The 27,020-nt window shown below is 46.0% G+C and overlaps 1 protein-coding gene across 1 annotated transcript in view; it reads right to left on the bottom strand.

Moving 5' to 3' along the window:
- The window catches only part of LOC146860998 (dispanin subfamily A member 2b-like), a 28,672-nt gene extending 10,745 nt beyond the window's left edge, over positions 1-17,927 (bottom strand). The window contains exon 1 of the mRNA XM_085644958.1: positions 17,258-17,927. Coding sequence (XP_085501084.1) covers positions 17,258-17,554 — 297 coding nt within the window. The 5' untranslated portion in view covers positions 17,555-17,927. The remainder of the gene's footprint in view (positions 1-17,257) is intronic.
- Between the last annotated feature and the right edge of the window lie 9,093 nt (positions 17,928-27,020).

Here is a 27,020-nt window from a genome sequence, read left to right as displayed (position 1 = left end):
CCTTTTCCATTTGTTGCTTATGTCCAACCTCTAAACGAACTCAAACTTTCATTTGATTTCTATGTATATGACTAGAACACACAACTCGTTCACTGTATGTAAAGGAATCTAATTTTTGTGTCTTCTGCGTTGAGGTCCACATGCGTGTTATTAACTCATTGATGAGGGATAATTTGCTTAAACTGAATTCCACAAAAGTCGAATCCATGATTCGCAGAGGCCGACCCTATATCGGGTCTTTGAACTTGGAATCTGCTCTACCTTGATGGAAACTTCTCCTGTCTCTGAGTAAGGGGTGTAAATTCTGGCTCCTATAATCCACTCTGAGCCACTCCCCTCAGTTTCTGAGCCAAGTGACATCCTGATGTTTCTTTATTTTATCCCCGGTAAAGATGATGACAGCTGCTTCCTTCAATTGCTAAAGGATGTTGCTGGGGAATTCTGCCAGCGCTCAAGCGCTGACACTTCTGGCCTCGCCATGTACTGCACAAGCGTTCTGTGAGCAAGGGTGTTTCATTTACAGGACTCTCGTGCTCAAAAGGCTTGTGGTGTATTTGACCCAACTATTTTATACGAAGTCTCTCACGCTATCAACCGAAGGTACTTCTGTGCTCCTCCAATCAGGTTCTTCTGGGAGCCGCTCTCTTTTAGTGCAGAATCTTTGGAATGTAATTCCGCTTGTTCTTTGCCTCACCGCAGATTATACTAAATGTGGTAACCAGCGTAAAACCTGGGTTTTTCTGCTACTTAACACTACCTTTCTTTTTGGTTGCTTAAGAGTCTATTACCAAGAAGTCCTGGGATATCAGTGAGCCCTGCAAGGTACAATAAAAAACAACTACCCCTCGCCCTCACACTAAAAAAAAAATCGGATTTTTATTTAATGGGAACAGTGTTAAGGATGCCAGTATTTTTCAATACAGAACATTGGCTGGGGAGCCTTGGAGAAAGAATTATAAGTCACTGAAAAGCACTAGGATCAAGGTAGACTGAATAGAAGTATAAATAAGATAGGCAGCCCTTGATAAAGTTGGTAGCTTTAAAGAACTGGCCTCCTTCAAATCTCACTCCTTACACATAACTAATCACAAACGCAACTCACTCATTCCCAAAACAACTAGCCGCTTACATTAAAATTCCACTCCACTTACTCTTCTTTTAAATATTCAAAGAATACTGTAGTACTGAAATGCAACCGGGAGAGGGCACCAAATTACAAGAAATGGTTATCTATTTTCTTGCAAAATAAACAGTACTCCGTGACACACCCAAACATGAGGGGTAACGAGCATTGGCAAAGTCAAGAGGTCTGTCTCTGGCTGCCTGCTTGCTTGTTTTGTCATGGATCCTCTATGTTTTGAAATGAGGAAGCTGTCGTGCCTCCTCAATCTAAAAAAACGGCCTAAAAGCAAAATTATTTTTTGGTCTCAAAAAGCAACCATTGCCATGGTAGCCCTTTTAACTGAAGGTAACTACTTTTCGTGTAGATGTGCTTCTTGAGAAAGGGCAGAATCCGGTCACTCACAGTGAAGTTAGCTGACCCATTGCTCCATGCTGCAGTGGGGTGAAGAAAAATGTGAATGACACAATAACATACCATTGTATGAAAAAGGTTGGCTGAAAAGCCCAAATAAGTACTTTGCACAAATTATTTTATTATACATATAACTGTAGTAAAATCAAAAGGGTTTGACAATCACTAGTCCTAGATATGAAGACTCAGGCAGAAACAAATGTGTAGAGAAAAGCAGATCTGTGCACTCCAGAACAAACAGGCCTGCCTCCACACAAGCAATGCACACATGCACACTTCAGTCCTACACCTATTGGTCCACTGTCGTGACCTTATGAGGCCTATGATGTAACAGATCACAGGAGACACCAAAAGGTTGGCATCCTATGATATGCTTAGATGAAAGGGATGCCGAGTGCAGCACCTGGCCAAAGGCAAGGCACTGGAGTCAGGCGGCTCTGGACTGCTAACGCTTGTCCTAGAAGATGGGTATGGAAGTGTCGCTTCATGTAATGCCCCCTTTAAGACCATTCTCTGCAGCAGAACATAGCTATGTATGTTCAGCTATGTCTTCCCATCTGCATCTAGGCAAAGATCCAACCTATCAGGGCCTAGAGGAAGGGGTAGTGAGCTCCGGATCCGGGCAAAGAGCAAACACTGTGGCTAAGGCATGCCTGGCACACCCACAGGCTGCCCAGAAGGCAGTTTAGGTGCAGGGGCTGAGTGCTGCACCTCACTTCACAGGTTGTGGTGTTGTAGCTTGATGGTCACAACAACAAAGAGCCTGCGCCCAACCACATGAGGAATTTAGAGCTACTAAGCGACTTCTGAGATGCTATCAATGGCGATGTTGAATGTGGTGTCATCAGTGATGCCATCAATATTGTCATTTATGATACCATTATGTATGAGTGGGCGTTAAGGCTGCTTAGCTACTTCAAATCACCAATTTAAGGTGGTTTTAACTTTATGTTGTAGACACTGACGCTCTGAATTAGTGCTGGACGGATACCCGGCATCTGACGAAATGGGACAGGTATCCCATCTGCCATATTCAGGGTGTATGCAAGTCTATATACTCTAAATAGGGCGTCAACCATATGGAAAGTATCCCCTCTAATTGGTGAATATTTTGTGCTGAAACTATGCCTGCCACAATGCAAGTAGTGCTTTAATGAAAAAACAGAGAGAAGGCCAGACTCCAATTAAGCATGGTGGCCTGATCAGAACTTTTTCTACTTTTCAAGCACACACTCAAAGTCTTTTTTTGGAGGGGGGAGTAAAAACCTCAATGTCCTCATGCGCAGGACATCTGACTCTTTTGCCTGTCCAGGATAACCCTGCACACCATGGTGGTCCAGCAGAGATAAAAAGCTGGTAATAGCAGCATAAGAAGGATACCTTAAAAGCGTGGCCCACTACAGATATTTTCACCTGTTTGTATGAGGCGGGTGGTGCTTTGGACAGCAGTGCAGAAAGCTGCTCCATCATTGGATAGACGCGCATTGTTCACGAACAGCATATATTGTTAGCCAGATTCCCGATTTAACTTTTTCCTGATGGCTGCAAACTTGTCATTCACATTTTACAGTGACATTTTTGCTTATACATCTAAGGTGTCTGGATAAAAATGCACCAAAAAAAAGCAAGAAGACGCCAGACGCGGCCCATGCAGGTAAGAGCGGTGAGGCCATGTGGGGGGTATTTCGATAGACAATGACAAGGGGAAATTAATTATTTATTTAATTTTCCCTCATCATCGTCTGTCGAAATCCCACCCCACCTCCCAACCCCGCCTCACCACTCTTACCTGCACCGGCCGAGACATGCAGCGCTAGACTTCTTTCTGTGTCTTCAAGACGCAGAAAGAAGTCTAGCGCTGCATGTCTCATAAATCGGTGTGCTTTCGTCCAACCATTTTTTCACTTCAAGTTCCTTATTTGGGTGCCAGAATATGATTTTGGGATGTAGAGGAAATAACTATTAGGCTTTTATTTTCATCAGTGTTTTATTAAGGATTTGAATAACCTAAAGAATATATGTAATATTCACTGAAAAAACAGTTAGGATCAGAGTTATGGTTTTTGCTCAAATGCGACAAACCACAGAAATTCACCAGTTATGATTCGCACTGCAAACCAATACTTGAGCCAACACCTTGTGCTGCATATGACATTGCATCACTAATGACATCACAAGTGACATTTATAACATCACTGCTTGTCGGTTTATAACGAGTTAGAACGTAACCGGTGAATTTTGATGGTTTCACATGTTTGACCCAGAACCATAACTTTCCTTTGCACTTATGTTTTTGCCTGGAATTTCATGTTTTTCAAGCTGTACCCAATTTCCAACCATTGTTATGCACAGCCAGGCCCTGCACCAGTTGCGGCTGGCATGACTCGCAGACGGGGTGCAGGAGAGGCGCGGGGTGGGTTAATTTTAAATAAACCGTACCTAATCGGTCCGGTCCCACATCGTCCTCGACAGGAAGCAGACTCAGGCAGCCTCCCTCCCATCCCCTAAGTCAATCACAATGCTGCAGTGGCAGCATTGTGATTGGCTGGGACGCCGATCGCACAGGCATCTATGGGTTGGCCGTTTTCACCATGTAGGCAGCATGCAGCCTACATGGAGAAAAGGGAGAGTGTGCATGACTGGTTTGGTCGGCCCTGGAGCTAACCAAACAGTCAGCACCCACAACATTGAGCTAGCCATTCCTGCCCTGCCCTCGTGCAGGACCGCCCACCCGCCCGCCCCCAACCAAACCCTTCTTCCGCTTTCTCGCAGTACGAGAAGCAGAAACATAAAATGGTATTTAAACAATTTTATGTTTCTGCTTCTCGCAGTGCGAGAAAGCAGTGGGGCGATACTCCCCCCTCCCATATGGAGGAGCCGCCCCTGACCTGCACCCAACCAGCTGTGGGCAATCAACAGAGGGATGCATAGCGGGAGTAAGACTCAAGAATTCACCTTGTTTAAGCCCTCCACTGAGCCCACTAAGGACGGCCAACTGTTGCCCAGCCCTGGTGTGCAGAGTCTTCACTTAGGGGTAGGCAGGGGTTGGTAGTGTGCCCTGAGCTGCAGCCAGGCCCTGTCCTGACTTCAATACGTGCCCATTTTTCTATTCTTTTAGTTCCATAACTTGCTTTGTTGGGTGCAGAGATATCATCAGGTGTCATTAAGTGACGTTAATGATGTCACATGTGAAGTCATCGATGATCTCGTGTGATGTCATAGGCAGTACAAGGATACTGGCAAATTTCTGTACTTTGTCACGTTTGAGACAGAATCGCAACTGAGTTTGCTTTTCTCACTAAACATCGCGAGTTTTTAAAAACATTTTGCATGCCATCATCAAACTTGCAGTACAAGGCCAGGCCCAGCACTAAACTGGCAGGCCGCTAACTTCCACAGCGCACAGGCCTTGTCCGTGCGCATTGGAAGTTGAGTACCTCTAGCCAGGACTTGTGCCCAACCCTGTGCTAGGCTGCCACCCCTCCGTTTATGGCTTTGAGACATTTGCAGTGGTGGATGCCAGCAGGACTGTTTGAGCTAGCAGGACGTGAGCTGCAGCTGGGTCCTGCACCCAACCCACTGTGCAGGGCCTCAGACTCAATTCACGGTGGCCAGAAAACCCCACTGTGCTTTCTTTACATATGGTTCTTGGAGTAGAACTCTTTTGTTTGGATCTCTCTTTATACTTAAAAAAATATATATATTGAAAAAAGGTTTAAGTTTTTAAAACTATTTCGTAAAACTGTATTTTGTGTTCTTCACTTCTTCGACTTTGTGGAGAAGACGTTGTGCTATTTTTTCAGGTGATGGTTCATTGCACGAGAGAGGACAACTTTGTTAATTTCCCCCGAAAATGTTTCCTTTTTTTACATTTATTGCAGTACATGGGGGAATATCTGCAACCTTGGGCCTTCTTTCCGATCCACGGCTTGAAGTAGTTCCTCCTGCCCTTCGTCTAGTTGTTGCTCAGGTGCATGGCTCATAGGAGTTTAATCACTTCACGTATGCCAAAAGAGTGCATCTTTGAATGTCTGCGCAGTATGAACTGGTCGCACAAATTCCTTGTCACCTTTCCTGCTTTTACTTTCTTCTCTATTCTGGGGTATGTGAAAAATGTCCAGAATAGGGATTCACATGCAGAAAGCTCTGCTCTTCCACCTTCCAAATCTTCATCCTTGTGTGGGACCACATCAGATCACTGCACTTTATTGGTTCCCGATGCTTGCGGCCTCTGTCCAAGTTCCTGCGCAAATATTTTGGGCACAGCAGAAGCTTATCTCTCTCACTCTCTGAGTAGAAAGTGGAAATAACGCACCCCAAAGCGTGGGCTCCTTTTTCAACAGGCTATGGACTTGTTTTTTATTTTTATTTTTATTAATGTGGAGTATTTAACGAATCAGATGTTTTTTCTTTGCAGAATTTGTGGTTCCATCGATGCTCCTCATATAGGAACAGGGCTACCATACTGCAAGTCTTTTATGGATCTGATGATGGCAGCGCAGGGCTTCTTTTACAGCTACTGGAAACCCAAAATCAAGTTTAGCAAATCCAGTGCATCTTTTAAAGTTGTGTTGGTGACACAACAAATTAAGATATATTGTTTGAGGGTAGGAGTTAACTAAGTTCAACTTTAAACTCACAACTGTAGTAGCATATTTAATATTTTCCACGATTATTTCCAGAAACCTTGTGAACCACTGCAGAGGGTTGATGACTTCCTGGGACTGTACTGTTCCACATTCAAACAGGTATTGACTATCCTGCAAAGATTACTGACCTCCTTGTGATAGGAGATCTAAGCAGTAAAGGAGACTGTTTATTATTATTTTTTTTTGGGGGGGGGGGGGCTGCTGTACGTTTCTTGTTTGGGAATCCAAAACATTTTGCTCTTTTACCTCCTGGCCGAGAAAAGCAGGACGGAAATCCAGAGAACACGGGAGGGGACAAATCAACTGGAAGATGTTCAGCCTAAGGGTTCAATATAGCCACCAGATTCCAGTGTCTGAAAATGTTTCACCATCCCAGCTGGTGAAAGAACATGTCTTGACGTTTGCTTTGTACTACCAGAAGCTGAGCAGAGGTAGCCAGGGAAACATTGCTTCTGAACATATCAGTGACCAAGCATCTTAGTGCTTGGCATGAACAGCAGTTCAGCGCTGAAATGAAGAAGAGGGAAGCTGATGGGAGTACATCATCTCCAGTGGTGCAACAACACCTCATCCCTCCTAAAGAGAGATAGCCTGGAGACATCTTGCAGGAGACGCACGACCAGAATGCATTCCTGGGTGTGCCACAAGGTGCTGCACAAGAGTATCTCTTGCAGAGAGCAAGCTGGAGGAGCATGGAAACATCAAGCATTTCTCCACCAGCAAAAGTGTTCGTTTTTTTACCCCGTTGTTGACGTTGAGTTTTTGTTTCATTTACTACCGTTAAAACCCATAAAACTAAATGTTAACAAAACGTTATTTTCAGAACCAAATGTTATGGTTGTAAAAAGATAAAAATCCATGTTGTCTGTTTTGAATGTAAGTAAAAGGGAGTGGGAGTGATGGCCAACAGTGATAAACAGCAGGAGAGGTGGGTGAATAAGAGAGTGAGACACCATGTGAAAGTGAGGTGAGGGACTGCGCAGGTGGGTTGGCACCAACTTGCCACGGAAGGCCAATTCCTGCAGTGCAGCCTTCATCCCTTCACTGTGGGGGTTGGGCACAGCAGCTGGCCATAGGCCAGGCAGTGTGCCTAAACAACAGTGGGCAGCCAATCGCTGCTGTGTATGCCTTTTGGTTATGTAGAGCATGGGTTGGCCACAGGGCCTGCTATCAATTTGCCTCAGGTGGTCAACCACCACTGTGCTGCAGGAGTTGGCCGCAGGGTCTTGCCTCTGGCCAGGTCAAACTTTTAAGCTGCCATGGGCAGCCAACAGACTGCACGCAGCCAATACCCTATGCAAGCGTCAAACCTCATTGCCAGGCCAGGCCCTGTGTCGAACCTTGCCAGGTCCTGCGTCCAGGTGTAGGAAGGTGGATATCTGACTATGGTTACCCCCAACATTTTGCCTAGTGTCTAGCTGGTTTTTCGACTTAGTTGCCCTGAGATCCTGCCATTCAGGGTCTCAGGCTGTCTGCTCTCTCTTTAAAATGGACTCCATGTACCCTAGGTACATACCCAATTGGTAAGGATCACCTTATTGGACCCTGTACAGTGTACCCTAGGTACCCAGGGCATAGGTGTATCCTAGGCCTCCCAGGGGCTGCAGCATGTATTATGCCACCCCTGGTCTGGCCTTCCAATCAGACACAACTGGCTGATCACTCAGCTGGGGCAAGGTCATGTAATCACCCCTTGCTTAGATATAGTATACCTATATCTACCCTTATATATAGACACATGTGTACCATCAGCCACTCCTATGGCAGGCCGTGACAATCCTGGAGGCAGAGTGCTTGGTAACATGTGAGATGGTGCTCTAGCATGAGCTGAGCCTGTCTGCAGCTTTCGGAACCATGTCCTTATAGCTGTTCTATGATATAGCCTACCATATACTCTTAAAGTACCTTATAATCTTAAATGGTTATGGTAACTATGGTTTGGCTTTATCAAAACATGTTGTGTAAGGTGTCTAACACTTTGGAATAATACCCCCATACCATTTCTGGTAATGAGGATATTATTCCTCCCTTCTAGAGGGAGAGACATGTTAAAATCCTACTTTGCTGTTTAACTCTCACCAAAGCCTCAGCATCACAAAATAGATGCTGCTGCCACAGACACGAGTCTGACCTCCTGCTGCTGGGAGCCCTCCCAGCCAGGGAGGCCTGGACAATAGGTTTCCTGCTTGGGGAGGTGCTAGCACCTCCCCAGACAGACTTTAGTGTATTGGGGCAGGGAGGGCTGAAAGGAATGAGACATGCCTGGGGCACACAAGGTGCTCCATGCATAGTCTAGTTCAAACCGGTGCTGGGGCACTCCAGCCCCAGCTCTGGCGCAAAACTGGACAAAAGAAAGGGGGTGTAGCCACTCCCCTTCCTGGTCCCACCCATAGGAGGGACCTTGCAGGTAGCCCAGCCCACTAGCCCAGTATATTAGTAGCTAGTTGGGCCCTGCTAAATTAGATTATCCTGAACCTGCAACTTGAACAGAAACTCTGGACCTTCGACATTCGACGAAAGAAGAAGACTGAAGAATCTCCCTTGTGGCCAAGGAGTGGCTACCCTGTGCAAACAGGCACCATCAAGAGACTACCCTTTGCTTTGCTGAAGTTCTACGAGGGACCAACTGCAGAGCCCTGACTTCCAGACTTCTCCGACCCTGATCCACATCCACAGCCGAGCTGAGATCCGTGGAGGCGACGAGAGACGTGGGACCGGCTACCTGGGAAAAGTGGCGAGTATCTTCCAGCGCAGCTTCTGAGGCACCCTCGAAGTTGTGCACCGGGGATTGAGAAGCCCCAACCCCAAGCACCATCTGCACCGAAGATCAGCCCCCCACACTCCACGAGTCCTGCGTGGGGCCCTTCTGCATTTTCCTGCTTGCCGCGTCTGTCCGGTTGCTTGCCCATTGGCTAGCGGCCTTTGCGACGACACACCTTTTAATTTCAACTGCTGGTTTGGCTCCTCCAGACTGGCGCCTGCTCCTCTGCAAAAGAGAAGCACCCCAGACCTTCCTGGTCTGCACCAGAAGCAAGTCCTCCATTCTTCGTGGGTTCCGCTTGCCAAGGCTTGGTGAGTCCTAGTTCGACTTCGATGCCGCCGACAGCAAGAGCCTTCGTGGGACAGCTCGCCTCCTGGTCCTGGTCGTCCTCGACGTCTCCTGGTACCCGTGGCTTCTGCGACAAGCTTCACCTCTTCACCTGCATCTTCACGACATCGTCTGGTTCCTTCCTGGTTCCACGTGGTCACTGGCTAGTGACCCAGACTCTGTCCCTTCTGCTTGCAGGTATCCTTCCTTCTTGATCCCGGCCTTGGGATCCACCGGACACTCTTAACTGACTGCCTGTCAGCAACTTTCCTTCAGGCATCCATAGAAGTCCACGACGAAACCCGACGCAAGTTCACACCTATGCACCCGCAGCCCGTGGGCTAGGTAACTTGGGTACTTCGGTGCTCACAAGGGTACTGACTATCCTAGGGTCTAGTTTCCGAGTCTCGACTTTCTAGCTATACCAGAAGTGTCCTAAAACTGCTTATTTCTAACTGCTAGTGATTCTATCGACTTTTACGCATTACGCGTGAGTGTTTCCACTCTGCACCTGAATCCCGTGGGCCTCCCACTTCCTAACTGTTGGTAGGGTAGTGTAGCCCCAGCGATTCCCTAGGCCTAGGCCTATTCTATTTCCGTGACAGTGGTCCTTATACCACTTCTTTAGTATATGGTTTGCGTGGCCCCTAGGGCCTAACTGTATTACTTGCCTGTGTGACTTAATGTATGCTTGAATAAGACTGTGTTGTACTTACCTCGAATCTCATAGAGTGCTGAGGGTTTGACTAGAATAAATACACTTTATTTTATATATATATCTGTTGTGGTGTCCTTTCATTTGGTATTCAAGGGATTATATATGGTATAACAGCTGGCTTCACATGCCATTCAGAGTTTAGCCTAAGACTGCTCTTGTCCATGCTACCACTAGGATAGCTGGTCTATAAGGTTGACTTTACAACCAATCGCCATAAGGGTTGCTTGGACTGATATAAGGTGTACACTAGAACTAGTGACATCATACATCAGGCCAACTTCTCACACCAGGCCACCAGGCTGTGTTTTTTTGGAGGGATCGGTCCACGGATCCTCATTTTACATTTACTATCCAGGTCAAACGTCATGCTTTAGAACAGAAAAACCAGAGCAAACTTCACTGGCCCATGCCTTGGTGAAGCTTACCTTAGATTTGCAATACCAGGCCATGAAACTTGACCTGGATCTGCAGTACATTTTTGGGATGCCAGGCACCTCCACTTTTGGCTACGGTCCAAGGTAAGTTTGTTAGTACCATTGATCAGGCCATCATTTTAGGTGCCGATGATCTGCGGCTCCCAAAAAGGTACTGTGGATCCCACAACTCTTTTCCTTTTTTTTTATTTCCCCAAAGGGACCCTTCTATGATCCCCTCACTTTTAGTGTAGGAGTCAGGCAGTGCTCATGCTGCCCCATCATAAGACGTTTTATTTTTTTATGCAAGCCGCAGGGATCTTGCCCTGCGTCCTGAAAGGTTTTTTCCAAGTGAACGTTTTGTCATACACCCGCCTATCAGAGCTCTTAGATCCACCATTACAACTTTGGAACCGCAGATTTGAACGTTTTCAATTTCTGGACTTGTATGGGAACTGCAGATCCCAAATGGGAGAGATATGCATAAGTGTTAACCCTTTATAGACCACTTGCCAACTTTTTTAAACGCTTGTATCGCCAACACAACAGAACTCATTTAAACCCAATCAACAAAAGCATGTCTACAGTATAAAGCTCTACTTTCAGGCCAAGTTTGGTATAAATCCTTTCAGCGTTTTGAGCTATAGCGCAAACTTTTTTTGTGAAAGCTCCTGCACTGGTGGGGTTGTTAGGGCCCAGTTAAAGTGTGGTGAACCTCTAGACACTGTCCCTCTCATGGGTGTGCCTGTGTTTGTGATGGGCAGTTTATACACTAGTGAGTGTGCCCATATTTGAACGGATGTGTGTGGATGCATATACATATTCATGTGCTTCTGCGTCTTGCCAGGGGTAGTAAGCGCTATATAAATGCCAATACAATATATATGTGGGCACGATCAAGGTTCAAGACTGTCAATGTTCAAGTTCTACCAGATGACTGCCTGGTTTAGAAGTCAGGGTAGAATTGAAGCTAAGGGAAACTCGATAGAAAAGGATCTTCAGGATCTGAAACCAAGGAAGGAGGTCTCATGCTGGTATGAATACATGGTGGCAGCAGCGGAAGAAGGCATGCCAGCCCCCCCTATCTCGTTTTGGAAGGATATTTGTCAAGTGCGGAGATAGAAGAACTATGGAAAGTATCTATAAGCATGCTTTATACTGGGATAAAATCTGCTGCCCGATGGAGAAACCGCTTCTTCACTTTGCACAGAATCTAATGGACCCTGGTGAAGCTGGCAAAGATAAGAGGTGATGGGGATTCCAGATGTAAGCGATGTGGAGCCCGCAAAGTGGACAATGTTTATATGTTTGCCAGCTGTCCCATCCTGACTGAATTTTGGAAGACCGCAGGTTGGGATGTGAAGGTATGCCACACATTGGTCATGATCGGTGTGGTACAGCAAGATCGAAATTTCAAAGCCTTTTAAATATTTTATTTGATTCTTCTGGCAAGAGGGGAGATATGTAAACAGTGGTGTCAATCTTTACCTCCAACTGTGCGGGTGGTGGAACTCAGTGAGATACTTTAGGGAGATGGACAACATGCTCAGTCGGAATAGGGCTAAGGCAGAACTTGGGTCAGTTTGGAAATTGTTGGAATTGGATTGGTGTCTGTGACGTCCGATGATTATACCCTTGGTCACTCTCAGGTGCATGGTGTCGGAAGGTGCTTCGGCCTGGACAGTGCCTGATAAAGGGCCCTGAAATAAGCAAGGGAGTGGATGGATCAAGAGGGTGCTTGCGAACTTGAGATGACATGAGGACAAAATTAAATATATATATGTGTGTGTGTACATTTAAGTATATTTGTGCATGTGCATACATAAGTTTGTTTACATGGGTATAATTGTATACTCTAGCATGTGTGTCCACCTGTGCAAGATGTTTCTGAGGTAAGTGTGAATATTGGTATGTCTGCTTCTGCATATGGCTCTGTAATGTACATATGTTTGTTGGGTACACATGCACAGATGTGCATGCATATTTGACTGTGTGAACAGATGTATAGTTACATGTGTGTACACAGATTGTGTATGTGGGTGCCCATACAAGTGCCTACATGTATATTTTTTATTGTGGTCAAATGCACATGTAAGTGCATGTAGGTGTGCGTATTTATAAACAGGTTAGGTATGTATACAAGCATGTGTGCTAAATGTGTACAGATATGTATCAGTGTCCGTGTATTTATTTGCATGCCTGTCTATGTACATACGCACATTAATATGTAAAATGAAGGCATGCAAAAGAGGGGAAGGAGATATGGTCTAGAGGAAGGTAGGTACAGAAAGGCAAAGTGACAGGTAGAGAGAAACAGAGTGGGAGGTGAGGAAGGGAAGGAGAATGACAAAAGAGTACAGGAGGGGAGTGGAGAAGAGAGAGGAGCGCAAGTGGAATACAGCGCTTTTCTATTATACAGTATTACTATTGTTATAATACATGGGATGCTGCAATCCCTGTATAAAAACATGTCTCTAATTTCTTTGATACGCACCCAGTTGTCTATTATAAATAAATTACATTAGAACTCAACGGTAACAGCCTATTATAGTTGAGTTCTGCAACAGTTTTGCAGCTGTTTAAGGAACAAACTGAATGCCTAGCTGTATAGTGACAAGCAGAAAGGAAATATTTATGGCAACATGTTTATTTTTATTTTTTGCACTGCTTAGGTAAATATAGAAAAGTTAGAATCTTTCTGCATGTTTCCACACCTTCAAAGCTACTGCGCCTCCTTTCAAAAAACACTGACTTGTATCAAACTGATTCTAATATCTTTTTGCAACAAATATCTAACAGCTTTTTTCATGTGTTTAATTGATTTTTGGGTCATTTTATCTGTACGTATCCACATTTATTTTAATAACAAGCAAGATAAGGATGCTGCAGCTAGTATTTTTTCACATTTATTTAAATAGACAATGCGCACTAGGTTTAGATAGATTTATGTAGATGGGTAAATGGGTTACTATTTTTAACAAAAAGATCCTTTTGTTACTTTCAGTTCATAAATTGAATTCCTTCTAATATAGCACAGTGAGCTATGAAGGACATGTGGTTCTTACACCTTGTAACCAGCCGCGGTTGGTAGTGGGAGTAGCTGCCGGGCGGTGGCGTGGGGAGGGGGAGGGGCAGGGTGGGGGTAGTAAACTATGGATTAAGGAGGTTTACTGGTAAGTACACATATAAATAAATAAAACGAATTTCGTTGCGCGCACTGCATCCCCAAATGTGATGCAGTGCACGCAACGAAATTTGTTTTATTTATTTATATGTGTACTTACCTGAACACCTCCGTAATCCATAGTTTACGACCCCCCACCCTGCCCCTCCCCACGTCACCGCCGGCAGCTACTCCCACTACCAACCGTGGCTGCTTGTAACCCTCACTGTCTTATGTAACACATTGATTTACACACATATGATTTATTGTCAAAGTATAATGTGTATGTGTGAAGCAAAGCGCTCCGAAACCCTGCATTGGGATGAGTAGTGCTATAGCACTACAAAGGAAATCAAACAAATTAGAGGTACTTCAATTGTTATTTGTGTAAATACTGGGACAGACCAACACATCTAACATTCCTACAGTGCATGCCTACATCTCATTTACAGGGAATGAAGAAAGTAAAAAGCAGGCCTCTCTCAAGCGCCTGAGAAGTGATCGGCTGTGGGCATTTGTTTTCCCTCCATTGCTTTTAGGTGTGAGTCTCCTACCCACCCCCATAGCTCCCAGACAGGATACTACAACAAAAGGAGGCCTGATGGCCCCTTACCATCTGCCTGTGTTATGGCAACAACCTAGTCAGTCTAGTCCAGGAATGGCGCACTTCCCCACACTGGAAAACAATGCTGTTCAAAGAGTGGAGAAAACGAAAGTAGTGCTTAACTGGCAAACTTTGCAAAGTGCTGCTACTGTGTTTGAGCGTGAATAAAAACCAATCTGGCCACTTTGAGACTACCGTATCTTGTTTTGTCTATTTTTACGTGTTTTTAATGTGTTGTTCCTTCTTTTTTTTCTCCGTCCCAAGGCTGCACTGTGGAAGAGAAAAATGTCAGGAAAAAGATGACATTTCCAGCAAAAGTGGTTCTTTTTTTGTATCCATTTCACAGGGGACCCCTAACAAAAAGCCAGCGTTGAAAGCAGCTGAAACCTGGTTGACCAATCCACAAAGGCAAACATGTTACATTATTGTAAAAAAAATCTCAGTTAACATATTTACTTACATTTTTCCGTTTCACTTTATAACTACAGACAAAGAAAAAATATTTTTCCGTCTGTATTTATATGCAAAAATCCATTAAACTGAAAACCGGGAGCCTTAATTATATGGAATAACATACCCCCTGCTGCTCATTGTAAGGATATTGAAAGTTACTGAGGAGTTCCATGACCATATATATATTACCTACTGGCGGTCGCCAGTAGGTAGTTATAGTTAGGACCACGTTTCCATAGGAAATACGCAACATTCTATTTTGAATAACTTTGGCGCCGGTCGACGAATCCTCGCGAATTTTTCAAAATAGGTGGGGCGCTACGCTCCGCTCCTACCCTGAAAGTCTCGGGGGGATTCGTCAAGCGGGGGCTGAGATAAAAGGGGGGTCCCAAAACGCGTTTTTCCCATGCATTTTTCCATAGGACCTTTAGACACAGCTACAGCCCGAACGGCTGAACAGAATTACTTGAAATTTGGCAGAGAGGTAGTCCTCAGGTCAAGGAAGTGCCTTTTGTAGGTTTGGTGTAAATCTGTTCAGTAGATTCTGAGAAAATAGCCTTTAAATCAATATATATATCTGAGCCAGCTTACGGTGCGCTTACGGTGCGCTTACCGTACGCGTACGGTGGCGTGCGCGAGCGCGATTCTGATTGGCCCTTAGATCTTAGTAAACATTCGAATCGGTCGAAACCAGGAAGCGGCGGCCGCCATTTTCTCTCTCGCACTCTAACAGGGGGTTGAAAAACAAAGTGCAAAAACATGTAAAGGGGCTGTTTACACAGCTCCCAAGCACCTAGCCATGTCGAGGGAGTCCCCAACGATCCCCCAAGTGAAAAAAAGCAATTTAAATTTTTTCGAAAACTTCGCCGATTACGCTTACCGTACGCGTACGGTAAGAAATAATAAAAAAAAAATATATATATCCACATTCTCCCCACCCCGTGTGCAAAAGGTGCCCGAAGGGCACCTTTTGTGCATGGCTGATCAGAGCTAAACAAAACATATATTTTACCTGTCACAACGATGCTCATCATATGTAAATGTTGTAAATGTTGTAGACTTGTAAAGCGCACAGCTGCCCCAGCAACGGGGCGTCCCGGTGCTGTAGACCGCTGGGGAACCCGTCCTGGCTATCCCTGTGAGATGGTCCCTTTCTGGGTATCTCCAAGGTGAAACCAGGCATCCCCGGCGTCTGTGGGGGGCCGTTGTAGAGATGAGGCAAGCTTAATGCCCAGAGTTGCCGAGTGTGTTCCTGGTTAGAGTAGGTACCGAGGCGAGAATTATCAAGTCTGTTTTGACCCTGGTCCACGACCCTGCCGCGTCGGGAATTGAACCCTGGTCCCTAGCCGATTCTCTGCTTACGGGTCTGCCACCTCTAACCAGTGAGCCACACCTCTCCACCATGTCCACCATGTCCTCCATGTGCGCACGGTGCGCGAAGCGCATCGTGCGTTCATGGCCCATCTAGCGTAACGTGGGCACGCGGTGCGCAAAGCGCACCGCGTGCTCACTGTGCGCGCACGGAACGAACTGCGTTAAGTGGGCGCGCACGCCACAAATGGCGTAAAGTAACTTAGCATTTAAAAAACCGTACAAATTCACTGAAAAAACCATAGGTTTCACACACGTTATAGTTAGGAATTAGCATTTAAAAAACCTTGCAAATTCACTGAAAAAAACATAGGTTTCACACATGTTATAGTTAGCTGGACATTTTACTGATAAAAAACCAATGAAATTCCCCCGTTATAGTTACTGTAGGCAACTATAACTCACGCGACCGTAATCCTCTGCTGATGACATATGTGTCTTTATGAAAAAAAAATATTTGTAATATATGTATAGCTAAAATTTAATGGAAGAAGACATGGGCAAATAAGTGTCTAAATACAGTATTAGCATCAGCAGAGGATTACGGTCGCGTGAGTTATAGTTGCCTACAGTAACTATAACGGGGGAATTTCATTGGTTTTTTATCAGTAAAATGTCCAGCTAACTATAACATGTGTGAAACCTATGGTTTTTTCAGTGAATATATATATATATAGGGAGAGGAATGAGGCCACAGGGTGAGTTCCTCTATGTGGTCATGAACTCTAAGGTGACTTGCTATAGCCTTGTAATGTACATTAGGGGGGACTTTAGCCCACATCTATACAGAAAAGAAATGAAGGGTGGAAAGAATGGGGTCACAGAGGTAGAGGTGAAACGAGAGGGGAAGAAAATCAGATTGAAATAGAGGCATTGGACCAATAGGAGTTCAGAAAACGGGTGGGAAGAAAATTAGTGAGAACATAACAGGAAATAAGGGACAATAAGAAAGTAAAGGCGAGCGAGAAGGTAACAGGGAGAAAATAATGGAATGTCAGTGAGTGACAGTGAGAAAGTGAGTGTGAGACGAACAGGTGGGGCGGGTAAGAAAGTAATGCGGAGTAAGGAAGTGGGAAAGTAATAGTTTAGAGAGTAAAGGAGAGAAAGTGAGTGTGAGAAAATAACTGGTAGTAAGAAAAACGCGGAGTTAGTGAAGTGAGAAGATAAAATTATAACGAGTTGACTCGGGTGGAAACCGAATGGGTGAAGCAAAGAGCAGCCGAGCGGACGAAAGAGATGTCACGCTCGCCGCGGCCAGACTCACCTTGACGGAGAAGGCGAGGGCGACGAAGCCCAGGCAGTAGAAGTTACAGAGCATGGCATTGAAGAGAGACCAGAGCACGTAGTCTTTGGGCGGCGGGGCTGTGGGCACCGTCAGCTGCACAGTGTCGTGGCGGCTGGAGCTCATCGCGGACGCGGGGCTGGGCTGCAAAACATAGGGTGGAGGGGGTGGCCCCGTTTCAGGGCGCCCCGAGTAGGGCGGCGGCGGGTCTTGACACTTCGGGTGCTCTTCGGGGCTCATGGCCACGGCCACGAAGCCCTTCTCTGCGGAATCGGCCATCTGGTCTAGCTCGAAGTTTCAAGAGAGCCACGTCCGGGCAGCCCGAGTAAGGTTTGTACCTTCACTGACAGCAGCGGCCCTCTCCCACTCCAGAGGCGGAGCCTGGGCTCATCGCAAGCGGGAAGAGGGGAAGCACGGCCCGGAAACGACCACGAGTCCTGGCTGACGACCCCTCGAAAGCCGTGCACCCCCCACACATGGGCCTCCGTCTGCCGCCCCTTTCACAACACCCCACAAGTGGGAAAAGGGAGGGGGCGCAAGGATAAGGGTCCTTACCAGACGTGGCTGCAGCCATTCGCGCACATGCTCCGACCCTACATACCTCTCATCGGATCTCTTTACATGTGACTTCTCTCAGTGCTCTGTATCGCACCTACCGACATTTAGAGACCGCTTTTGGCACGTGGTGTCACAGCCCCCCCAGCCCCAATAGCCTTTCAGAGATGAGCCCGATGTGTAAACTGTCACTGCCCCACCCGAATCAGCCTCTCAGAAACAGCACTCCTCGGCAGGTGTGCGACACTAGTTATAACGTCTCTCACTCCATTCACATTTTCAGAACAACGAGTGTCCGCCTCTGGTCTCCAGCTGTGCCCTTGTTTTTTATGACATAGTGCACCCCTGTGTTTGTCTCCGTTGTTTTCTTTCTTAGCTATAACGTACATTGCCCCCCGTGTTTGTCTCTGGCCTCCAGCTTGGTTTGCCCTTGTTTTCGCAGCAGTGCTGCCCGAGACGGACTCCTGCTCACCAGTGCCAGTTTCCAGGGTCCATCGTCCCGGGGTCCAGCATTCTCCATACGTTTTATCAATGCTATCAATTAAGTCCTTCAACTTTACCCTTGCATTAAATGCTGTGTCTATCCTTTGTCTCGGACAGTGTCTTTGTTTTGTCAGCATTTGGGTTACTATCACTGTCTCAATACTTTTTCTCTCCATTGCTTGCCACTGGTCTCCAGTTTTACATGTTCGCTCCCAGCAATGCTATTTGTCTTTGTTCGTGCAAGTGTCCCACGTTGCCGTGTTTTCTGAGGTGTTCGTTGACTGTAATCAATTTTACAATTGCTCACTTAGTGCTGTTGCCAGTCTCCAGCCTTCTTCTTTGCAATGCTTAATTTGAGCCGGTGGTTTCTGGTTCTCGGCACCGGAATTTAAAATGTGTCAACACTGGCACTTATGACAGTCTGCACTATTTATCTAAATTAGAGATTAACACAACAACAGTTCATGTTGTTTATTATTTCAATGAACACTAAAAATAACTAATATCTGCTGCCCAAGCAATTATTGTAGCTCTGGGGTCTGGAATAGTCTGAAATGATGTCATACTTGTAGGGTGTGTTGATTAGTAGTTGCAGGGCACACGTCGGGGGCTTCACGCGGGTGGACGGCGTCCACCCTGCCAAGAATTTGGGCCCCAATGAATAATGTGCTGAACTCGTCCTGGTGTAATTTCCAAACACTGGGACACTTTCAGCAGTGCCTGCATGTTGTCTGCTTTCCTTCTGCAACAAGCAACAACATGCAGGCTGGGACAGGATGGGGCTGTCTTATTTAAGACCCATAACACAGGCATCATTTTGTTCCAGTCTCTTGGCTGGGAGCAGACAGGAGCCTCACACCTGATGCAAATGAAGCGGAGGGGAAACAAAGGCTCACACCTTGTTAGCGCTTCACACATACTAAGAGAAGCAGCTTTTCACTTTGTTCAGTCCCTGTTTAAGAGAGATGCATGCACTGTAGGAATACCAGATGTGTTGGTCTTTCCCAGTATGTACAACAAAACAAACTGCATTTAAGTAGAGCTTATGTCCCCTGAGGAGTCGTTGAACTAATTTAAGTACCACTATTTTGTCTTGTATAGCACTACTCATTCCAATACAGGGTGTCAGAGCGCTTTACATCAACACGTGCATATTACATGTACAATAAATTATGTTTGTAATGAATGTACAGGATGTGTTACATAAAACTGGGGGACTGCAAGGTGTAGAAGTCACTTATAATCTTCCATAGCTCACTGTGCTATTATCCTCGCAATGCGCTCAAACGTACACATGATGATAGACCTGCTAAATATATATGTGAGGGCGTTAGATCTGATGTCACTTCTTGTGATGCCACTTCCTGTAAAGTCGTGGCTTGTGATGCCACTTTCTATGATGTCAATTCCTGCCATGCCATGGGTGACGTCATGCGCTGTTGTGCGCCGTGATGTCGCGCACGACGTCACTAGCGTACTGCCTAACTAGGTTAGGCAGTACGCTTTTTTTTTAGGACTTGTGCCCTGAGTTGTGTTAATTCCGTCACTGGCGGCACGTATTGGGGCAATTGGTAGTGCAAGCTGCAGTGGCCTCTTAAAGAGGACCCAGGCATTTATTTTTTTATTTTTTTACAAATTAAGCACTGCTTTTTTCCACCCTCCTTCCTGTCAGTACTGTTTGTCCTGGCCTCCAGGTTTACCCATGCTTTCTCAGTACCACTGCGAGGCCGGGGGCGCTGCTGCTCCGCTGGGAAGCAGCCAGCGTCGTCGAAGCACACACACGCACGCACACACACACAGACATTCCAGGACACGTTCAAGTCCAGGTCTCGACGATTTCCTGTTAGGAATAAGTCTCCCACGGGCAAATTAAATTCTTTCCATAGTGCGTCATCAGTCTAAAAGGATGGGGCTGTCACTGGCAAGCAGTGGGCTAACCAGAATTATTGCAATTTTAGAGTGAAGTGAGGGGTGGGTGGGGGAGATGGGACCCACCCCCTCCCCCCGCCCACAAATACCTTTTCCACAAACCATGACCCAATGAAAGTTTAAGTGTGAGGCAGAAAAGCTCCCCAAGGGTTACAAAGAGGTCAGGCGTGTCTCGGCCAGGGAGGGAAGGGCGGGCTTTGGAACTTTGCCCTCTGCTAATGCCTCTCGAATCCAACATCCTGTTATTCCAGTAATGCGATATCTGTGCGCCTGGCTGGGGTGAGGTGCGGGGCGGAGAGGGGGCGCCCGGAGAAAGAATAGTGGGAAAACTTCATTTGGGGGAAACATATTTTGCTAGATATACGTGTATCTCACGAGAACAAAGAAATGCATTGGACCTTAGAATTGACATGAAGTCCAATGTTAATGGTGTAAATGTCATATTTATTATACAATATACTGTGAAATAACTATATTAAAGCAAAGTTATGGTTCCTATCTGACATGCAAAATAACATGAAATAAGAAACTGTAAAAAATCCCATACACAACGTCAGCCGAAGAAGTGTCATGGTTACCTTACAAAACTTAAAAAACACCTCAGATCCCCCAGTTACAGGTCGTTACGCTGCCATGACTCTCCATATGCTCTGCTCACAACTTCACACGTCACAGATTACATTATTGAGTGCAGAGCCCTGCTAAACGCGGGAGCGCACCCACTGCTTCGCTTGGACATGGTGGAAAGGAAGGTACGATAAACCACCTCATCCCGCCCCCTCCCCCTTTGCAAAGAGAAAGGAGGATACATCGCTGCCAAGTTTCACAAGTCTATGCGTGATGTGCTGCTCTACTCCGGATTTTGTCCTATATTATAATGAAAACAAGCATTGGAATTGCAATAGTCTCACATTTGTTTGAGTTAGAGCTATTGGCATTGTAAGTGGCAATGTCGTTTACTTGTGTGTTAGGTAGTTTATATATGTGGTGTGTAGTGTGGTTATGTTGGTTGGATTGAATTAGTTGTGGAATTGTGTGGCGTAGAATTGTGTGGTGTGGAGTGTTTTAAAAAAATATATAGCACAAACTAGACCCAAGACATCGAGTATCAGAGCGCTTTACATGAGCACCACTTTCGTTACAGATGCACACATTCATTTTTGTTAGGCACGGGGAGATTAAGTGATTTGCCCATAATCACAGGATGTTGAGCGTCGTTGCCGAGACACAAACCCGGTTCCCCAGCTTCGAGGTCGACCTCTCTAGCTGTAAGGCTACATCCTCTCGCCATTATGTGGCATGGTGTGTTGTGGAATTATGTGGATAGTAATTATGTGGTATTGAGTGTACTGGAATTATGTGGAGTGGCATTGTGTGTTATGGTGGGTAATAACGTGGAATGGTATTTTGTGCTGTGAAGTGGTATGTAGTGGAGTTTAATTATGTGGTGTGCTGTTGAATTTTGTGGCATGATGTGGAATTGTGTGGTGTGGATCGGATGTATGTGATGTGTTGTGTATTTATGTTGTTGAATTGTATTATGTGGTTTGGTGTCAAATTATGTTGTGTGGATTCGAAATGTGTGGAGTTGAATTGTGTGGCGTGGAACTGTATGGATAGCTTTGCTTTATTGGTGGTGGAATAAACAAAATAGGTAGGAGCTAAGCTCTAGATCTGTGTGTTTTGGTGTTAAAAAAAGAAAGAGAGCTATTGGCATTGTAAATGTAAATGTCTCTTATTTATGGAGTGAAGTTGATGTATGTGGTGTGTATTGGAATTATGTGGGTTGGATTGGAATTGTTAGTTGTGGCATGAATTATGTGGCGTGGAGTGGATTTGTGAAGTAGAATTATGTGGCATGGTGTGCAGTGGTATTTTGTGGGTGGTATTTGTGTTTGAGTATATTGGAATTATGTGGAGTGGGATTGTGTGTCATGGAGTATAATTATATGGAATGGTATTTTGTGTTGTGAAGTGTTATGTAGTGGAGATAAATTATGTGATGTGCTGTTGAATTTTGTGGTATGATGTTGAATTATATGTTGTGGTTTGGATATATGTGGTGTGCATTTGAATTCTGTTGTGGAATTATGTGGTTTGGTGTGGAATTATGTGGTTTGGAATGGATTTGTGTGGCGTTGAATAGTGTGGCATTGAGTGAAATTATGTTGAGTGGAATTATGTGGCATGGTGTGGAGTGTGCATATCTCGTGGGCATTGTGCCTGGTTGGGTGCAGAGTCAGAGATGTGCCTATGTGATTGTGGGGAGAGAGGTATACCTATGTTAGTGTAGTGTGAGAGGTGTGACTGTGAGTGCAGTAAGAGGTGTGCTTGGCTGAGTGCAAATTGAATGTCAGAGTAGAAGCTTTGCTGTGACTTTCGTGAGTTTGTAGTGAGTAGGGTGCTTGCAGTATGAATGTCTGCTGTACTCGTCAATGTAGGGTAATAAAAAAAACAAGGCATTTTTACAAGATTTAAAACACCTGCACACTTGATTGCACAGAGATCTGCCATGAAAACAAAAAAACTATTTCATCACTCAGCCTCTTTTCTGCTCTACCAAAGTGAAACAAGCATTTACAATGCAACGGTCTCGGCATTGTTAAAGTTAGAGCTATTGGCATTGCTCATGACAATGCCGTTTCTTTAAATGTTTTAAAAACAAAAAACATAAGCAAAAATAATGTCATGAGCAATGCCAATAGCTCTAACTTTACCAATGCCGAGACCATTGCATTGTAAATGCTTGTTAAGAGAAGAAATGGGTTAGATGAGTCTTGATGGACAGCAAGTATCAGACCTACAGGCCTGGAATTTCGGAGACACCAGGAGGGAAGCAGGGGACGGGTCCAGCCCTCACCGAAATCAGCAGGAGATGCAGCCCAGTTCAATGCCGGGATCCAACGCGGCAGTAGGCTCAGGGACCAGGGCCAGCATGTAGTCCTTCCCAGTTATTTATGTTAAGTAGCTGAGCCAGTCCTTCTCGGATCTGCACCACGAAGGGTGGGTCGGACGGTGTCCTTCCTTGACCTCCTCAGAGGGTGGGTCCTGTACTTCACCGAACTCTGAGGGGCAGCCGGATGTCCCGCGTGGGGCACTCTGAGGTTACAGAGATTGCCACGAAAGCCGGCCTTGGGCACCACTTGCGAGAAGCCCAAAGTTCTGGACACAGCCATGCGTGTGTGCTTGGCTGGAGCCGAGGCTGCAGTGTGAGGTGAAGTGACTGAAAGCTCTCTCTCCTTTATAACAGCGCTGTGCTTGAGGAGGGCGGGGAAGGAGGGGCCCTGGGACGTCTCCATCACTGGCCGCAGCACACCAGGGCGATTTTTTTTCCTTAATAGTTGGAAAAACACCAATAAAATATGAATCCAAGAGTTCGTGCAGAGAAGGGAGAGGCGGAGCTGAGCTGCTGATGTCCCGGAGACCCGAGGGAGAGATGAAGGCAGGGCGTGCAGAGACAGCCACGCAGCACAGAGAAGACAAGACAGAGACGGGATAAAGGAATGTAGTAAGGAGTGCGTAGACAAGAGACAGCCGCACTGCAGAGAGAACAGAGTAAAGAGGCAGTAATAACACAGAGATCTAGTGACAGGGAGAGAGTCATAGAGCGCAAAGGGCAGAGACATGCGACAATTACACAGGAGGAAGAACGGAAACAATAGACAGCGAAGAGATACGAGAAGGTCACACAGCAAGTAAAGCAGACATCTATAGCGCAGGTAACAAAGGCAAGTCACCAACAGGACAGCAGCATGGACAAGTGGGAGGCAGCATGGTCTACGTGCACAAACACGGAGCCACAATCGTGCACACACCAAGCCACCCCCAAAAAAAATCACATAGGAAAGGAGCAAATCAAATGACTGTAGGAGAAGATAAATAATTGAGCTATACGCAGAAATTCCGGCACTCAAAAGGTAATCAAAAGCCACCCTAAAACTTAAACCAAGGGGTTAATTATTTTTAAAATGACATATCGCTGATTCAGACTGCAGCAAAATAGGCCACGTATTTGCCAATCAACTGCATCTAAACAATTAGGCTTACTTTAAACAGTTTAGGGATCATGTCCATACTTCCCACAGCACGCATGATGGTACTAGGAGAGGATGGGGTTCGTCGGCTAGACTGCCGACTTTGGTGCTGGAAACCAGGGTTCGAGCCTTGGGATTGCGTCCACGTCCTGTGATTCTGTGCAAATCACTTAATTTCCCCGTGCCTGAATGTGTAACGTAACCGGTGCTCATATAAAGCACCCCAATACCTTCAGGTCGAGTTCGCGCTATATAAAATATACAAAAAAAAACAAAAACCTAGAGTTCACCTCAAGACAGCGCGGGGATACCCTTGCGGATGACAGTAAGTCGGTGATGTCAGTGCTGTATTTATACGCATACTGAGGTAAATGGGACCACTGCAACCGTTCGAAGATGGCACTCGCTGCTCTGCTTCTCCACGAACGCCGGTAAAAGGACCCATTTCAAGAGGGACGTTTCTATTACGAACGGATGCAATACTGCTCTTGCATCGACCCGCCCCCTTCAGCTAATAGATATGTCTGATTGGTGTATGACCGGCTTTCCGGATGCATGGCGATCTATTATTCTCCAAAATTCTCAGGGTTCAATGTGACGTTTCTTCCAATTGGTGGAATCGGCTTGTGAAATGAAAACAGACTGTTTCGGTTGGTGACGCCGCGCCCGAGTCGACTACAGCTAGTATCTGCTGCAGGGAACCGTTCGTGGCAAATTGCCCACGGTGGCTTCACAGAAACCTGAAGTGAGCAGGTCAAGACCGTAAGTGTGGTTAACGATGGGCACCTGGGGTGCTAAAAGTGGCCGGTGAGGACGTAAAAAAGTTGGATTGGGGACCTTTTATGGTGCAAGTGCCTTTAGAGAATGACCACTCAGCAGTTTGTACACGAATCAGTCAGCGCAGGACGAGAATATCGGGTCCCCTGATGGAACAGGCTGCAGGGAGCTACAACAGAAACACTGGTCTCGAGCACACCACTGCCTTTCTCCGAGGCGAAGCAGAAATGCCTCGGAGAAAGGCAGCGGCGGTTTCGAATTCGGGGGCGTGTTTTCCTTTACTCTCCTCTTGCCATTGGCTGGAGGAGATAATTAGACTTCTTCAAAAAAACACTCCCCCGAATCCGAAAAGGACGGGGCCTAATCGGAATGACGGACCTCTTTTCCAATGGCTGGCCAGCATTCAAGAGGCCAGCCAATGGAGAACAGGGGAGAAGAGGGGCGGGTTCAAGCCCCTCTTCTACAAGTCATTAAATCTCGGATCGAGACTGCGCAAGCGCAGCCTTCGAGCCGAGACCTAAAAAGGGAGACTACAAGTCCAGACATAGCAATTGAGGAATCTATCTGAAAACTAAACTATTGTGTGCCCTCACGAAAGAGCATATTTAGTAAAAGCCTTACTGCAGCAGTCCCAGAAAATGTAAGCAGCCCCACCCAGGCATGTGGGAGTGCTTTCATCGTTCTAAACAACTCCGCTGATACCGCCATTCCGTTTATAGCTTTAGTCTTTCCAAAGAGGTGAACGCATGTAACTTTTTTCTCCTTTGTGATATTTTTCCATTGCACTACTTAATTCTATTGAACTTTTTAAAAAGTTTTTATCGGGAAGATTTCAATTAGAAGTTTAATCTTTCAACGAAGCTGTTAATGGGTGATTGCTATTATGCTTCCAATTAGATGCTCAAGAAACAAGGAAACCAGCATTCGAAACGCTGCTCCTGCTGGCTGTATTTGTGCTGCGTGGTGAGAGGAGGTCACCGTGAGCTGAGGCCAAAGAAAAAGTAGTGCCAAACCTACATAAATGGCCAGAAGGGAACTGTAACTCAAAAATAGGGACTGGGGGCTTTTAGGAAGTTCAGCATACGTGCCCCAACAATAGTCCATACAAAAGGGTATGAAGTTCCTAACTGTTTCAAGGGGACAGGAGGGCTAGGTGGTCACGAGTTACAGGGGGACGGGGAATTCCTCCTGTTGGAATTAGGGCCTTCACACACCCGGCTGGGTGTCATGCTTCATCATAGGGCATGATCCTCGTCAGATCGGCGCTGCAATACTTGACGGGCACCCTATGAGGGGCTCTTTGGCAGGGATCTTTTATTCCAAGTAGCCGTTTGGTGCTGTGGGGGTGAGGGGCCTATGTGTGTAGATGGAAGGAGTAAAGGTGAATGAACCAAGGGAAGTTAAAACAGGAAATGGAAGTACCAGAGAATCATTTTTAATCAATAGGGCTTCCAACCTGATTAAAAACTAGGTGGCGCACCTCTGAGGTAATGTCTCAGGATTGGCGCTCTGTTAGATGGTCAACATGTTTCTCGCCTAGTAGTCATACGATCTAGCGGCGATTCATCAGGACCAGTTTAAACAAATCTATCTACACGAAGGTGGTTGTCTGGTGATATGTCCCTAATAAACCAGCCTAAACAAACCTACAACCTGTAATAGGATGACCTACCCTAATGGGTCGGTAATTTACAGCATCAACGCTCAGCAGGTAAGACACTTGGAATTCCCTAGTGTCGTTTGCTCGGTGGCAACACAGTCTGCAGAGCTACCCATTTGCTGCAGCCCTTTGAGCCTTATGAGTGTTGTGCGCCTGCCCGGAATCCTGTGTGGGTGGCCAAAAGGCATGCACAGCAGATTCTTGGAGTAAGTGACCGGGAGGAGGTTGTGGTCAAAGGCGAAGAAGCTCATTACACTGAGGCACCAGTGAATTTCCAGAAGCTGCAAACAATAGCTTCTGGGGGCAC

Source organism: Triturus cristatus, chromosome 3_1 (assembly GCF_964204655.1).
Source record: "Triturus cristatus chromosome 3_1, aTriCri1.1, whole genome shotgun sequence".
NCBI lineage: Eukaryota > Metazoa > Chordata > Amphibia > Caudata > Salamandridae > Triturus > Triturus cristatus.
The sequence above is the reverse complement of the archived record's forward strand: the minus strand, read 5'-3'. Positions and strand labels throughout refer to the sequence as shown.